General features: G+C 55.7%; 1 protein-coding gene across 1 annotated transcript in view; it reads right to left on the reverse strand.

Annotated features, from left to right (window-relative positions):
* LOC144735692 (uncharacterized) overlaps nt 1-16,721 on the reverse strand; it is a 99,855-nt gene that overhangs the window by 19,220 nt on the left and 63,914 nt on the right. Inside the window, exons 24-37 of the mRNA XM_078618170.1 lie at nt 12,754-12,824; nt 11,974-12,165; nt 10,299-10,467; nt 9,128-9,220; nt 7,818-7,922; nt 7,120-7,217; nt 5,898-6,048; nt 5,316-5,429; nt 4,723-4,890; nt 4,202-4,291; nt 3,033-3,179; nt 2,314-2,412; nt 1,296-1,385; nt 499-638 (exon numbers count right to left, since the gene is read on the reverse strand). Of these exons, the coding sequence (XP_078474296.1) occupies nt 499-638; nt 1,296-1,385; nt 2,314-2,412; nt 3,033-3,179; nt 4,202-4,291; nt 4,723-4,890; nt 5,316-5,429; nt 5,898-6,048; nt 7,120-7,217; nt 7,818-7,922; nt 9,128-9,220; nt 10,299-10,467; nt 11,974-12,165; nt 12,754-12,824 (1,727 nt within the window). The remainder of the gene's footprint in view (nt 1-498; nt 639-1,295; nt 1,386-2,313; nt 2,413-3,032; nt 3,180-4,201; nt 4,292-4,722; nt 4,891-5,315; nt 5,430-5,897; nt 6,049-7,119; nt 7,218-7,817; nt 7,923-9,127; nt 9,221-10,298; nt 10,468-11,973; nt 12,166-12,753; nt 12,825-16,721) is intronic.

Below are 16,721 nucleotides of genomic sequence, written 5' to 3' on the forward strand. Positions count from 1 at the left end.
CCTCGAGTCGTGAGCACCTACGAATGCTGGCAAGATGCACATGGAGATGGTGTGACTAAGATGTGTTAACATCCCCAGTGATGATGTTTACACACCGCACCAGGTACTTAGTTGAGGATGAGTAAACCTAGAGGAGGCCCGGGAATGGTTCAGATGATCGCGACTAGTGTTGGCCGTGAGTGGAAATCAAACTCGGGTCACTGAGATCGTCGCGCAGCTCGCTAACCGCTGCACCGCCGCTGCCCATTCAGTATGAACGCGAACACAAAGATCCCCCGTAGAGCCTGAACAGACGAAAGAAGCAAGCGATGTTCGCGAGCACCTATAAAGGTCAGCACGGCACACGAGGGGGTGGGTAGGTGGCCAGCACCGCACCCGTCAACCGGTGTTGGCCGTGACCGGGAATCGAGCTCGGGTCGCACACTCAAACGCACACACGCACGTGTATACGCTTGCCGAGAGCAGACCAGGGTCTGAAATGTGGCTGCAGAACTTCACCTGAACTCCGAGCAGCCCTGGAGCTCCTATCCCAGGCACGCCGGAGTTCCCCTTGTCTCCCTTGAGTCCCAACTGCCCCTGGTTGCCAGGCAAACCTGGCTTCCCAGGGGGACCAGGGTTCCCCACGACCCCACTGGGTCCTGCAACGTCGCACACGCGCACACGCGCACACTAAGATCCCCCGTGCAGACTTTAACATGCTGCTGGGGCAAGTGCTGTTAGCGAGTAGCACCTATTATGAAGGCTGGTGCAGCACGTGATGGGGGTGGGTGGCCGACACCATGCCCGGCTGCCTTTGTCTCCCCAGTGCCGTTGTTTAGACAAATCACCAGATACACAATTGAGGCTGAGTTGACCTATGGGAGATCCAGGCGCAATTCATATATTCGTCACTGTTATCGGCCGTGAGTGGGGATGGAACTCGGGTCGCCGGGTTGATAACACAATGCGCTAACCGCTGCGCCGCCGCTCCCCACAACATCCACTTACACACCAGCGACCACTGGACATATCTGTCACCTACTGCAATATGCATGCAGGTGCAAAACGGGTAAAGGCCATCGAACCCGTAACCTTTCAATTCGCAATCCACGTCACGGTTTGAGTCGTGAAGGCCTTATAAAGTGAGGTCGTCAACTCGTCACGCTCGAGAATACGGTTTAATGCCGGGTGCGTGGAAGAGGTAGGCGGAGTTGCGTGCGGGTCTGGAAGTAGTGAAGCGAGTCCGTGGGATGTTTCATCGGAGCGATCACTGTGGACCGCCGCGCACACATCGCAGTGGGTGGTTCAGCCTTTACCTGGGAGGCCCATCTCTCCCATGGAGCCCTTCTGGCCTGGTGTGCCTGGCTGCCCTGAGAAACCGTCAGAACCCGGGTTCCCCTTGGGCCCTGAAATAAACGCACAAGCACGTCGTGCACACACACACACGCACACGCACGCACACTCCAGATGAAGGACCAAAGGACTCGCGCGAGTCGCACTGGGGACTGAGACTTGCCGGCGTTTGGCCGCAGTTCGCCCACGCGCCGCCGTGTTTGAGATCTTTTGGGGCGTTTTACAAAAACAACGCGAGAGCCTGGAAGCTTCATTCAGGGCCACAAACATCCCCCCGGCCATGATACGCGTCTCTCTCTGCTTCACGCGCGTTGCCTCGAGATCCTCCTGTACCGGAAGACGACAGAGAGAAGAATCTCAGATCTCTCGTTCATCACGGGTTGGTGGCGTGACTCGGCGAGAGCGTGTTCGCCGCTTCATGTCGACGTTCGCGGTTGGAATCCGGCATACCGCCCTGGTGATTACGGGCGGGGGGGGGGTGTCTGAACGTGAAACAACATGCTCCGTCTGCGCTACAGTGGAGGTTAAGAGATCTCCTGACGTCATCCGAAAAAATGCAGGCCATTGTGTGCCAGCGACACAGTCCCAGATTTGCCAAGGACTAGAAGTGTACCCACAAATCCCTCAATGGAGGCTGCACATTGCAATCATCGCCGTCTACTAAAGACCGACTTGCGGACCAGGTCCTGAGCCGCCTTTTGCCACACAGGGACAGCTGACACTGGGGGTGCCCTTTAAAAATGCGTTGAGATGAGTCGCCGATGTGAGTCGCCTATCGCGTGCGAAGTGTTCCGAGCTGTCCCGGCGATAATTCGACGAGGAAACATTCAAAACACTCAGGGCACCCTGGTGCATCGCTTTGTAGACTACAGCGGGTAGTCTCCGGAGCACTACCTCTGCTCTCTCGCACCATACGCCCCCCACGCCGTTTGCTGCATTCCCCGCAGCATCGACGTCACCGACAATGTCGACGCGGCTCACCTGCGCTCCCGTCCGTGCCACGGAGGCCCTCGGCGCCGGGGTTCCCCGGCAAACCCGGAGGTCCCGGTGATCCCTTCTGCCCGGCCTGGCCCGAATCCCCTGTGTGACAGTAAACACACGTAGCCGGACAAGACAGAAGCAAAGACAAAGATCCCTCGTGCAGCCTCACAGGCTGTTGGGGCAAGTGCCGATAGTGGGCACCCATTAGGGCCGACACAACACACAGGGCATGCACCACGCCTTTGTCTCCCCAGTGGCGATGTTTACACACCGCACAAGGTACTCGTACGCAAATACACAGAATACTCCTCTAGCCACCGTACCCAGTAGTCAGGTAATGGTACAAACTCATCATCATGACCAATACCATCGGTTTCTAGTTCATTCCGTTCAGTGTAAGCCCAATTAACCGTGTCACCTGACCCAGCTTCTGAGTTAGGTGTCATGACCTTACACGAACAACCAATTAGATTTACACTAGATATTAACCATTACAAAACGCAAATTCAAATTTAAATCAAATGTACCCGGGCCAACGATTAACATCATCATATGCATTGTCCACGTAACAGCGAAAATGAAAAATTCCCGAGTTAATTTAGAACTGCAGAAACATTTGTCCCGATCGTCACGTGACACGACCAAAGAATCGATCACGAACGATCTTCGTGGGTGCACCGCATGCAACGGGTGGTGACGCAACGACGGTGGCTTCGTACCCTCCTGTCCCTTCTCGCCCTTCGGGCCCTGCAGCAGCTGCATGTCGGCAATGGTCATGGGGCTCCCAGGGAGTCCTCGCTCCCCCTTGTCTCCTTTGGTGCCCCCGTGTCCCTCGTCGCCCGACGGCCCGGGCTGACCCGCGTTGCCTGCATCAGAGCGGGAAGCACGTCTTGAGCAAGAGAGAGAGGCAATCCCGACCGATGTGTCTGGCCGAACGAAGGTAAAGGTGCAGCACTGCGTTTCGTTTGCTCTCTCACGGCCACTGCTGGCGGAAGAGCCTTACCTTAACGCAATTTATATAGCGCCTTGGCCAAGGCGCTTTAAGGATAACTAAGAATGGTACGTGTGAATGCAATGGTGGAGAACAGATGAGAGGAAGTAATGGGCGAATCTGCGATGCGTGGATTAGGTAAAAGCTAAATTGATGAAAGCAAATGATGATGAATGGATTGGATGAATGGGGAATGAGTGGTAGCCATGTAATGGGATTAGGAAGAGGGAGCAGGAACACGGTAGTGATTATGAGGGGAGATTCAGGGGGGGTCGTGGGCTGAGCTCGGCAAAGAAAGTGAATTTTGAGGGAGGGGTGGAATACAGTGAGTGATGATGACTGCCTCCGTTAGAGGGAGCTCTACCATTCCACGCCGACTGGCAGGTGAATCGGAAGAGGCGGCCGTACCCACGCACTACCCCTCCGCACGCGGCCTGCCCATCGACTAACTGCGGCTGTACCCATTCACACCGCTGGGTCGATAGAGGCGGTAAGGATTTTGGAAAACTCTGCTGCCGTTGTTTCAAAGGCCGCGACGGGAAATCTCAACGAACCGGCCACGCGCGTGCTGACCATTGAACCACGGCAGTGGTGCATGTCCGTCATTCTGTTTATAATTGAGTCATTTACCAAAAATACGAAATACAAGTGACCGAGTCAGGAACACCACCGCACAGTTTGCAATCCACACCCGGCACACACACCGCCCCGTGCACACCGCCTCACACACACCGCCCCGCACACACCGCCCCACGCACACCGCCCCGCACACACCGCCCGGCAAATCCACCGCGGACACCGCAGAACAAACAGCACCACCACCGCAGGCGCCATCGCGGACGGCACGCACAACGGGGAATGGCGAGTGTCGGTTGACTGAACTCGGGGAGTGGTCACCTGTGGGGCCAGCGAGGCCAGGAGCCCCCAGCTGCCCCACGGGGCCTTGGGGCCCAGGAGTTCCCATGACCCCCATCTCCCCCTTGGCGCCTGGGGAGAGAAGACGCACACAGAGCACGGTACACAGAGCACGGTCACGCACAGATATATACCTGTATATTTTTAGACAGGTATATACACATATAGATATATATACAGGTATCTTTACAGGTACATATAGACACTACACGCCGCTACTACAATTGTCCCTGGTTCCTTTCGGAACGATGCAGTCTGGTTCAAATCTTCACTCCTTCCACGGTGTTCCGGGGCGTTCCGGGGCGTTCTGGCTCATTTCCACCTCTGCATAAACAGGAGCCGCTGCGGGCGGCGGCTGTCCCGAGCTGCGCGCGGGCTCCGTAGAAGCCGCGTTGTTGTTTTTTTTTGTCGTCAAAAGGTTTTCCGATTGGAACCGCGGACGAAGGTGAACGTTCGTCTCAGCGTGATCACCCGCACGCCGACGGGCGAGCCGCCCCACTCACCCGAGTATCCAGGAATCCCGTCTTTCCCCGGGATGCCCATGGGACCCGGTGGCCCCATCTGGCCTGGCACGCCAGGGAAGCCCGGGCTGCCCTTGTCGCCGGGAGGCCCGGTCAAGTCGAGGCCCGGAGGTCCCGGGTCACCCTTGCTCCCAGCAATGCCAGGAGAACCTGCAATCAATCGTTATTATTGTTGTACTGTTCTTTCAAATTCCTGCACGTGCAAAGGTTACATGCACGCTAACGGAGTGAACCAAACTGTAGGAGTGAGACAAATAAATGAGAAACAATACAAACGGGACGGTAAAAATTAGACGAAAAGTATGGTGACTTCGTATCATGACAATGTGTCAAATGTGTGATGGTGTGGTCGATGACGGTGAAGTTGATCGTGCAGTTGATGATGGTGCAGTTGATGATGTCGTTAATCATGAAGTAATGAGTAACAATGGAGTTGATCATAATGATGATGTAAAGGATGATGGTGCCGTTGATGATGTTGTTAATTATGATGCAACGAGTGAGAATGTAGTCCATGATGATGGTGTAGGGGACGATGTGGACGATGCGTGGAGAGGGTGATGCGGGCCGCTGACCTTCCTTGCCGGTCGGACCAGGTTGGCCGGGTAGGCCAGGTGATCCGGGTTGTCCAAATCCCTTGAGGCCGGGAAGCCCCTGGTGCCCGGGGATGCCCGGAGACCCCCCCTCCCCTGTGCGCATGACAGAACCCAGGCGGCACATCGCAAGGGTTAAAAGACAAAGATTCCCCGTGTAGTCTTAACAGACTGTTGGGGCAAGTGCTTTGAAGGTCGCGTGAGAGCGCGAGGCAGAAGCCGATCGTATCGTATCGTATCGCCACTCGTGCTGTTGACCGTATCGTACCCCTCTGCGTTATTGTCCGTGACCCCCCTTTTATGATAATTGCAACTTGTAACGCGCCGGAATGGAACAGGAGGGGGTCCAAATTTGCTGCACCGCCTTCTCCTGGCGGTGGCAGGGTTACGGCACCTCCTCGACAACCACGGGGAAGGGAGCTTCACAACATTTGCACGGCGATCCGCCAAAGCCTCGCTGCTGCCTCCACAGCGCTGGGCCACGGGCCACGTGCAGCGTCGCCCACACCGCCGCCCGGCAAACACCAGGTCACACCATGGGGCTGGGTCGAGGGGGGCTCTTACCCCTGCTTCCGGGAACGCCGTCCATGCCAGGCCGGCCCGGCATCCCCGGTAGCCCCGGGGAGCCCTGCTCCCCCTTCGTGCCCGGCAACCCGCCCTGGCCCGGAACTCCCGGTGGTCCCCGGAGACCCGGCGCTCCGACGCCCGACTCCCCCTGCGCGTTGAAGAGACGCACGAGGGATCAGTGGCGATGGACGGAGAAGGGAAAGAAGTGGCCCTCTCGTGAACGCGGCGAAGTGCGATCCGCTCGTCGCGCAACCACCCGCCGCCCACCGTGGGTACGCTCGCACGGACGGCACGGGCGCCGTAGGACGTAGGGCCACTCCTGAGGCCGTCCCCACGACTGTCGATTATTTTTGTTGTCAGTTGTATTTCAAATGCCGCACGATAGAGAGAGTGCAAAGGGGAGTTTAAGTGAAGCTGCAACCCAATGGAAACTGGGTGCGCCTTTCAAACAACACATTTCCCATCTCCAATTGTTGTATTCGTATCGTACTCTTGGCGTCGTGCAGTTAACGACGCAGATCCGTACCCTCGTAACTGTCACGGTAAACAGTGCATCGCTCCGATTGGTGGATGGCCCGTTGAAGGAGATTAACTTCGGACATTTTTATTAATTCCACAAACTAGCAGGGGGGGAACATACTTCCTTCCATGGTCTGCTCAAGCCGGAATCCTTTCAGCCAAATTCTCATTGAAAAACCCCGACCGTCAGACTACTTTCTTTCTTGATAGGCGCAGATGAGAAAGTTGTATCGCCGCGCACCGTTGGCTCGGCGCTCACACCGCACCACAATTACCAGCCGATTAGCCGCTGCGCATTTCGCCAAACGTCATCGCCGTCACTTGCCGTTCGCTATGAACTAACAAACTATTTTTATTTTACCAGATAAGGCCCACTGAGCTACATAGCTCTTTTCAGAAGTGAATTGGCCACAAATGACAGCTTAACAAAGTGGATTTTCACATGTAAATTTATAGCAGACCTGGAGAAAAATTCATACGACCAGAGAGGGAGAGACACGCAAAGTCCAAATATACAGCAGACGGCAAGGTCGGGATCGAACCCACGACCTCCAGTATACCAGGTGAGGTAATTAACATCTCAACACCGTGGCGTCGCCGTGGAATTACGCGGCGAGGCCCACGCAGACTCAGCGTCGCACGCGCGATGCGCGCTGTGGGTTCGGGGGCAGGGCTCCGCTCCGCTCTTGTTGCCACTCACCTTGGGTCCCGCTGGGCCCGACTGCCCTGGGGTGCCGTCCTGTCCCGGCCGGCCCACCGCGCCCGACCCTCCCGAAGGCCCCGGGACGCCCACCGCGCCTGCGGCACGGCCACGTGGAAGGAAACTCGGAGTCAACGGCGGGCCATGAGCGGGGGGCCACGCCGAGCCAAGCTTTGGCGTGGCGGCCGGCAAGCGCCAAGGTCGCCGCCGCCGCGTTAGGCTCGGCGCGAAATAGCGGCGCGAAGCCTGTTGTTGTGATTCGAATGCTCTGGCCAATTGTGCTGTTTGTTGCTGGCCGACTGGCGTTTTGGGGCTGCGCTCAGAAGCCGTGGTAAATAATAAAAAAAGACCACGGTATAAAAATCAGTTTTGCTCCCACCCTAGGGTACGGCGAATTGGGGCGACTGCCCCAGGCCCCACGCTTTGGGGGGCCCTGAGTCTCGATGTCGCGGGTGTCAGATGTAAAACTTCTGGTTTAGTTTGAAGGCATCGATCGGGGGCCCCACACGGTGGGATTTGCCCTGGGCCCCAAGCCCTCCTACGGACGACCCCGTGATCTCCGCTTGAATTCTGACGAGCACGGTTGGCTACGTACCGTGCGACAGAGGTTCAACGTACACACGTACGATTTTCATTCGCGCAGAGAGAGCATGGCGGCGTCAATCGCGTGGCGCGCAGTAACGGGCGGCCTCACTCACCTTTCTGCCCGGTCGCCCCCGGCATCCCGAACCCGGGGAAGCCGGCGTCACCCTTCACCCCCTGCTCCCCCTGCAGTCCCGGGGTGCCGGGGATCCCCGGCATGCCTGCGGCAAACACGGACATCGAGCTCAAACCGGCCGCCTCGATCCTCTCGCCCCCGTCCGGCACCCCCAGAGTCACGTGGCTCGACTCTGGGCCTCCTGCCCGTTGTTATTTCCCTATGAGACCAAAAGGTAGAGCTCACACCTGCACCTGTACCTGGCACCTCTGCCTCCCACACCTTTTCACTGTCTTGTTTCTCGTTGCGTCACTGTCAGACTAAGATACACAGAGCAGCTTTCTTGCACGTGTACCTCACCTTTTCTAGCACCATTTGCCATCATGCTATATTTGCGCTGTTGTTTTGTTGTTGTTTGTTGTTTTGTTGTTCTTACCTCGCGTGTTTCGTTCACGACCGTTAAATACCTCGTTTGTTCGTTGTGAAATATTCCTGCAGGACCCTGCTGCACTCGTTCTCCAAAACGTCGATGTCTCTGTTGTTGCTGCTGTGCTCACGGTGTCAATCACTGGCTGGGACCTACGAAACTACCACTGTGATTACAGGGACAATCGGGAACGTATCACTTAGACTTCCTGCAACACCATCAGGATCGATTCAGACCCTGACGCCTGCTGCTGTATATTTGGAGTTTGCTCGTCTCTCTCCCCGTGGTCTTGTGGATTTTTCTCTGGGTCATCCGTTATTTCGAGAATTTGGCTGCTATACATGTCACGCGATAAGCCACTTCGTTGAGCTGTCACTTGTGGGCAGGTCGCTTCTGAAAAAAATGCTATACAGCTCAGTGGGCCTTACCTGGTAAAATAAAAAATAGTTTGTTAATAAATAGCTGGGAAACTGGCTACAAGGCATGTATATATGTTGAACTTCTTTAGTACCATACGTAGCCAACTCTGATAATCAGAAAAAAATAAGTTCTAAAGAAATTAGTTTTCAATCTAGATGATTTAAAAGTGCATAGCTCCGGTGGCTTTCTAAAATCGTCAGGAAGAGCATTCCAGACGTCCGCAGAACGCATCTGAAAGCGCCGTGTGATGCGGTGACCGCCGTCTTTATTTCGGAAGGCTAGCCAAACGCCGCTGCTGCTGCTGCGAAGATGACCGGCGTTGATGGTTTATGCTCCTTGACGACATCAGCACCATCCGCATAACAAATCAAATGAACTCGACGCTCAATCGCGCAGCCATGGAGCGACTTGGCAGAGCGGAGCTCACCGCGGGGTTCGTGGTGGGGGGGGTGAGAAGCGATTACCTGGGGAGCCGGAGGGCCCCACGTCCCCAGGAGAGCCCGGTAGGCCGGGGAATCCCGGCTGGCCCAGCGTCCTGCCTGGCTCCCCCTTGCCACCTGGACACAGCGGGGAGGGGTGCGCGCAGGAGGCGGTATTTAGGATATTTAATCCGAACTTTCAATGCCCTGCACCGAATGTTTCATCGCACGACGCTCCGACACAATGTGATGACTTCTCAGAGCTGGAATGCAGGCAAATTAAGTGAAACATTTATAGAACACGACGTGGGGGAGGGGGCATGAGGTTTGTTCAGCCATCGGTGGCCAGGTTGAGATCGTCAACTCAGGACACTTGGGGGCCCAGTTCAATCACTCGCGGTGGAATATGGATTCACATCCATGATTCACATCCAGGATTTACACTCAGGATTCACACTCAGGATTCACACTCAGAATTCACACTCAGGATTCACATCCATGATTCACACTCAGGATTCACATTCAGGATTCACACTCAGAATTCACACTCAGGATTCACACTCAGAATTCACACTCAGGGTCTCAGGGGTGTTGGCTCGGAGACCTCCGAGACACCCAACCACCTCATTTACATGGGATTTGTATTCAGTTTTATTTTTGTTTGCCCAATTCTATTCCTGATTGTGCTACAATAATAATGCAATCTATAACGGGAACGGTATTTCACGGACATAAATGAGCATGACTCTGAGGTGCGGGAGCCAAGCTTGGCGTCGCTTGAAAGCCAGGAGATAGAGGTGGGGCCTTGAAGTGGCTCTTAGTAAAGTCGGTGTGGATTGAACGCTGCTGCTGCTGTGCATGTGCAGCAGCAGCGGGGACGATGATGACGACGATGATGACGACGATGATGATGATGACGATGACGACGATGATGATAATGATGATGACGACGATGATAACGACGACGACGACGATGATAACGATGATGATGATGGCCGCGTTCCAGACGGTGGGGGCTGCCGCGGAGAGATGGAGGTTCGGTGTCGTGTCATGAGATGAGGCATCCATTCCATCCAGTACCAATTGTGAGCCGCTTGCTCTACCTTTGAGTCGCCTGTGTGTGTCAGTGTGTGTTAGTGAGTGTCAGTGTTAAGCGTGTGCCAGCGTGTGCCAGCGTGTGCAAGCGTGTGTTAATAAGACACACGACGACACTCACCGGTCGGTCCCTCCATCCCGGCCCGTCCGGGTATTCCGTCGGTTCCCTTCTGCCCTGGAAGCCCCGGGGGCCCGAACCCTGGAGATCCTGGGGGGCCGCGCTCCCCGGGTGTCCCCGGCATCCCCGCGCCGCCCGGGGAGCCCTGCTCTCCCTTGAATCCGAACGGGGCCTGTGCGGCGGCAGGGGCGGCCACACGAGCGACGATGAGACACTGCGATCGCCTGTCATCGCTTAATGTTTGGGACTGACGTCCGTAGATCGGCGGGCGGTGTGCGGTGGGGTGAAGTGTGGGTACTCGCACCTGGCCAGCTTGGAAAATAAAGCTGGCGACCTTTGTCGCCAGCGGCAGAAGCAAGAAACTGCAGGGCCGCGCCTTCACCTGTTCACGTAGATCTGGGATTGTAAAACGTTGACTGAGGTTGTCTCGGTAGGAACCCAACTGTTAGGTCCTCCAGCGCAGCAAGAGGTCACACCTTGGCCACCGAATATATTGCTGGTAAAAGGCCTTTGCGCTTGACTGCAACGTTTCAGCAACACGTTGGCTCGGAGAAGCAACAGAGCTGGTCTGCATAACGTGGGATGTCGCGCGACAACGAACTCAAAGCAACGAAGTCACACGCAGGAAACGTATCAGGTGCTCACATCAGTGTGTGATTGGCATGGGCCCTGGCACAGGGAATTATTAAATGGGGCCCCCTGTCAAATTTCGCCTCCCCCCCCCCCCCCGTTCGTAGCCAGGTGCCTGGGCACCTCTGGCTTGTGGGCCCAGGTGTAGTTGCACTGTCTGCACACTGGGGATGGTTTCGTTTTATTTGTATGTTTTTGGGGTGATTAGTTTGCCTTTCCTGCACCTTGCAATAATGTCGTGTCTTTGTACTGTTTGTGGTTGCAACGTGTGAAAAAGAGCTTGATAGCTCGTGGGTTTCCGGCAGCATAAAAACATATTCTGACCAATGTTACAATGTTGGGGCACGTGACGACGAGTGTCGGGACACGTGGCGAAGGGTGCAGAGTTTTTGCGGCGCCAAAACATTTTTACAGAAACCAAACGCTGGACCGCGAGGTAGGTTATATTCCCTGCCAGTTGCTGGAAAGTTTCTGTGTTCAACTGCGGAGAATTTGATTCAGTAGCTTGTTATTCTTCTTCCGCCACAGTAGCATTCATGTTTGCCCTTTGCACTCACTTCACTCACTCACCCACTCACCCATCCACTCACTCACTTCACTCACCCATCAACACACTCACTTCACTCACTTCACTCACTCACTCATCCACTCAATTCACTCACTCACCCACCCACCCACTCACTCACTCACTTCACTCACTCACCCATCCACCCACTCACTCACTCACTTCACTCACTCACTCATCCACCCACCCACCCACTCACTCACTCACTCACCCACCCACCCACTCACTCACTCACTTCACTCACTCACTCACTCACCCATCCACCCACTCACTCACTCACTTCACTCACTCACTCACTCATCCACCCACCCACCCACTCACTCACTCACTCACCCACCCACCCACCCACTGACTTCACTCACTCACCCACCCACCCACTCACTTCACTCAACCACCCACTCACTTCACTCACTCACCCACCCACCCACTCACTCACTAACTTCACTCACTCACTCACTCTCACCCACCGACCCACCCACTCACCGGGTCTCCCTTTGGGCCTGGGCTCCCAGGCTGCCCGTCGAGGCCAGGGAGGCCACTGGCCCCCGGACTCCCGGGCATCCCCGACGAGCCGGGCTCGCCCTTGTCCCCAGCGAGCCCCTCGAGAGAGGACGCCTCCCCTGGCTCCCCTTTCTCACCGGAGTCCCCGGGGCGGCCCGGCACCCCTGGGCTGCCCTGATGGGGGAAGAGCAGAAGGGAGGGGGTGATGCTTTAGTCAGTGACAAATCTGCCCTACGACTGACTCTTTCCCTTTTATCATCATCATCTTCATCATCAGCTTTGGGCGATTACACGGCACGGCGGTGGCACGCCTGTGCTCTTGTCATAGAAGTTTGTGGTTCGAATCCGGCAGGCCATCCTGGTTATAACTGCAGCGCGTATTAACTGTAAAATACAAGACCCCATGATGTAATTTCGAAGAAATGTAGGCCACGGCCCAAATTTGAAAAATAATTAGCAAATTACTGAATTTGCCAACACATAGCAATTGCCGGCCCCTACTTTGAAAACTTGACAAGATCCTCCTGAAAAAGGGTTTTGAATGATAATGTCCACCGCTGGATGTTCATTCCCTCCTTCGGCTGCCATGACAACTCAAGGATCCTTTGCATTCAACTATATTCAGCGTCTTGTTCGTTTTTTTTCTGTCCAGTTCTCTGGTCACAAACATCCATGACCGAATGCCAAAGTTGACCTCTGCGCCACTCTACCAAAGTGGTAATGATGATAAGGTAACGACGGGGAGATGTGGCAGGGCCTTACCGAAGGTCCCTGTAAGCCGGGAGAGCCAGGGAAGCCGCCGTCGCCCTTAGGCCCACTGCCGCCCGGAATCCCTGCACGACAGAGACGTGAGCATGAGAAGAGGCACCCGTGTTTGTGATGAACGGCAACTCAACGGGCTGCCGGATCTGTTGCCGGAAGGTTGCCCCTCACCGCCAGCCGCCCCGCTGTGCGATACTTCGCGTTATAATATCGGCCCATCGACGCAGGTCGTAAGGATCGGCCGGCACCACTTCGCCGACCTCGACTACGCCGGTGACGCAGGCCTTGTTTTGTTGAGAAGCCTGACACATTCACACTACTCCTCCACAACATTGCAAGAAGAATGGGATTAAATGTATCGTGGCAGATCACAAAAGTTCAGAGAACTTTGGGCTCCAGGGCTCCAGAAGCACCCTGCATAATGCATGAAGGAATTGTAATAAAAGACTTGACCACGATCTCTGGCTCAGTGTCCTTTATTCGGTCCGTACTGCGTTCCCACATGGCTGTCTCTCTTATTCTCTCTGTGCTGGTTCCGATGTCACTCCAGTCCACATCAGCAGCCCCGCTGCTGTTCTTGTCGCTCTTGCAGCCCCACAGCAGCTCCGCTGCTGTACTCTCACACAGCTCCCTTGGCTGTTCCTGCTGCAGCTCTGACAGCCCCGTGCTGTCTCGCCTTCTCGTCGCTCCTGCGACTCTTGGCAGCCACCCCGCTGCCCCTCACACACAGCCTTACTGCCTATCTCTATCTGCAGCTTTACACCTCCCAGTAGCTCCCTACTGTTCCCAGGGTTGGCTCCCGCTTCTGACGGTGCCCCCTCGGCTCGTATGCCCGCGTGGCCCCACACCTTTCCATTCACACCCCGACTGCCCTCTCTTTCCGGTTTACCCGCTTAAGGACCCCCTACCTTTCACCCACGTCACCTGGCTCCGCCTCCTCGTGACGTCACATCCGGAAGGTCGCTTTCGCCCGCATTACACCACCCTCCCCCATAGAAAAAACCCAGCCGACCTCGGCTGAACAATACCAAAGCGTAATGCGGTGAACCGACCTTCCCCCTTAAAGGACACTAAGCATGCAATATAACAACAAGAACAACAACACAAGTAACATCGACGAACGTACGAAAGCATGCGATAAATACGACGGCAAGAACAAGAACAATAACAACATACAATCAACGAAACGTAAGCGATTTGGAACGAGTGCGGGTCGCCGGCCCGTCCCGGACGGTCGGCGGCCCACTTGTAGAACGGGGACGCGACGGAACACGAGAAATGACAGGGGGTAATTCCCCTGCTGCGATTGGAAGTCCACCGACGTCTCGTGTCCCTGACGAATCAGTCTTGGTCGTATTCCGCGAATGCGCCTGCAGCGGGGTCGGAAGGGTCGCCGGGCTTGAAGGTCCCGCAGCCCTGGCAGGCGCCCTCCGAACAGGCCCACTCCTGCCCCGCGGTGTCACGGTCGGCCTGTCTGGAACAGGTACGACAGGCGCTCTAGCAAGATCAATGGACGCAGGCGGGGAAGAGTCAGAGTCAGCAGCAACAGACCCCGGCAAGGCAACATTGGGAGATGACGCATCACGTAGGGGAGCAACATATGGTTTCAACCGCGACGTATGAACAAACCAACGGCGAGAACCAATCTGAACGCGCGCCGACTGTGGATTGGGAACCTCAATGAGGCGCACAGGACCATGCCAAGGTTTGTGCAATTTAGGAGAGGTCCCCGGCCGCACCTGCGGGCAATGGAGCCAGGCCAGGTCTCCCACCTTCCAGGGGCACTCCCCCTCAGACCGCCGAGCATACCGCTCGTTCCGGGCCTGGGCTTTGGCCGTAGCCACGCGGGTGTTTTCCCGCGCCTCCGTAACCCGGCGAACCGTGTCCTGAATGTATTCAGGGAGTAGTTTACGAGGTCCCTTCACCCCAGTACCCAATTGCACATCCACCGGAGGCACGTTTTCCCGACCATACATAAGGTAAAACGGCGAATACCCTGTAGCCGCATGGGGCGTCATCCTGTACGCCGAAAGCACTCCGGGGATGTGCAGATCCCAATCTGATTGCTGTTCACTCACAGTATGGCAAAGCATGGCAGACAATGTCCTGTTCAGCCGCTCAACCATACCATCCGTCTGCGGATGGTATGGAGATGTCCGTATCTTCTTAGTCCCAAGGCCTGCGCACACTTCAGCCAATAATTTAGAAGAGAAATTTCGGCCCTGGTCCGTGAGGAGTCTCTCAGGCGCCCCCTTGTCCATAATGTACCCAAACAAAAAGGCGTCGGTGATGGCCGCGGCCGACTGATTGGGCAACGGCCAGGCCATCGGCCAACGGGAGAGATACTCAACCCCTACCAGCAAATATTTATTTCCCCTCGCCGATGGTGGGAAGGGTCCCAATATGTCCAGTGCCACCAATTCATTGACTCGAGACACCTGAATCGACTGGAGAGGCGGCACATAAGGATGTTTAGGCGGCTTACGCCGGGCGCATTCAGGGCACGCGCGCACGTGCCCTACGACATCTGTCGCCATGCCGTGCCAAAAATAATGACGTTGTAACGTCAACAGAGTCTTCTGCACCCCTAAATGCAATAGTGTGTCACAATGGAGAGTTCTAATCAACTCAAATCGCAAGGACGTTGGTACCACCACACGCCAGCTTTCCTGGAACCCTTCTTGCCACATAAGCAGACCATCTCGGAGAGCGGTTCGCGGCCCCACAGCCGAACTCGGACTCCCATTGTCCCTCATAGACCGCTTCCGCATGGACAACAACGACTCGTCCATCATCTGTTCCCGAATCCAGACAGACCGCGGCAGATTCAAAACCCCGTCAGTCGGTCCCGGTTCCATCGGAGTATCCGACTTCTCGACGGCCAACGTAAGCGGCTGAGGGGGGTTTAGAATCGGCGAACACCTATGCGTCCCCGACGCACATTTACAAGGGGCGCGCCCTGGTAATCTGGAAAGTGCGTCAGCGTTCGCATGGCGCACTCCCTTCCGATGTTGAATTTGGAAGGAAAATTCCTGCAGCGTGTCCAACCAACGTGCCCACTGTCCCGATGGCTGGTCCATTTTGAGTGCATATTGCAAGGCCGCATGATCCGTACGCACAATAAACGAACGACCGTAAAGGTACGGTCGAAATTGGCGTAGGAAAAAAACAACCGCCAAAAGTTCTCTACGAGTGACACAGTAGCGTGTTTCAGCAGGCGACAAGACTCGGCTACCATACGCCACGACGCGCTCTACGCCCCCTTTAGACTGTGATAATACTGCCCCAATACCTGTGTCACTCGCGTCCGTATCAAGAATGAAAGGGCGATCAAAATCGGGATAATCCAATGTCGGGGCCGTAGCCAATAGATCACGCAGACTCCGAAAGGCCGCCTCTTCCGGCTCTCCCCAAACAAATTTCCGTCCTTTACCCGTAAGGAGATGCAAGGGCCTCGCAATCGTCGCAAACCCCGGCACAAATCTTCGGTAATACGAGGCAAATCCCAAAAACCGCCGAACATCCCCCACGGAGGCCGGAGTCGGCTAATCCCGGACGCACGCCGTCTTTTCCGGATCCGTGGACACCCCCTCTGCACTCACAATGTGCCCCAAATAACGGACGGACCGTTGCAGTAGGTGGCATTTCTTTGGTTTGAATTTCAAATTGGCAGAGCGCATCCTCGTGAACACTGTCTCCAGCCGCGTTAAATGTTCCTCGAATGTGCGGCTGAACACAATAATATCGTCCAAATATATAAGACACGTCTCCCACTGCAACCCCGTCAAAACGAGCTCCATCAACCTTTGAAACGTAGCAGGGGCCGCATTCAATCCCATCGGGAGGCAGTTGAATTGAAATAACCCCTGCGGCGTACGGAATGCGGTTTTCTCCCGTGAGGACTCGTCAAGGGGAAGCTGCCAAAATCCCGAAGAGAGGTCCAGTGTGGAAAAGAACTTAGCCCCCGA

The sequence above is a fragment of the Lampetra planeri genome, chromosome 56 (genome assembly GCF_965212315.1).
Source record: "Lampetra planeri chromosome 56, kcLamPlan1.2.h2, whole genome shotgun sequence".
Classification (NCBI taxonomy): domain Eukaryota; kingdom Metazoa; phylum Chordata; class Hyperoartia; order Petromyzontiformes; family Petromyzontidae; genus Lampetra; species Lampetra planeri.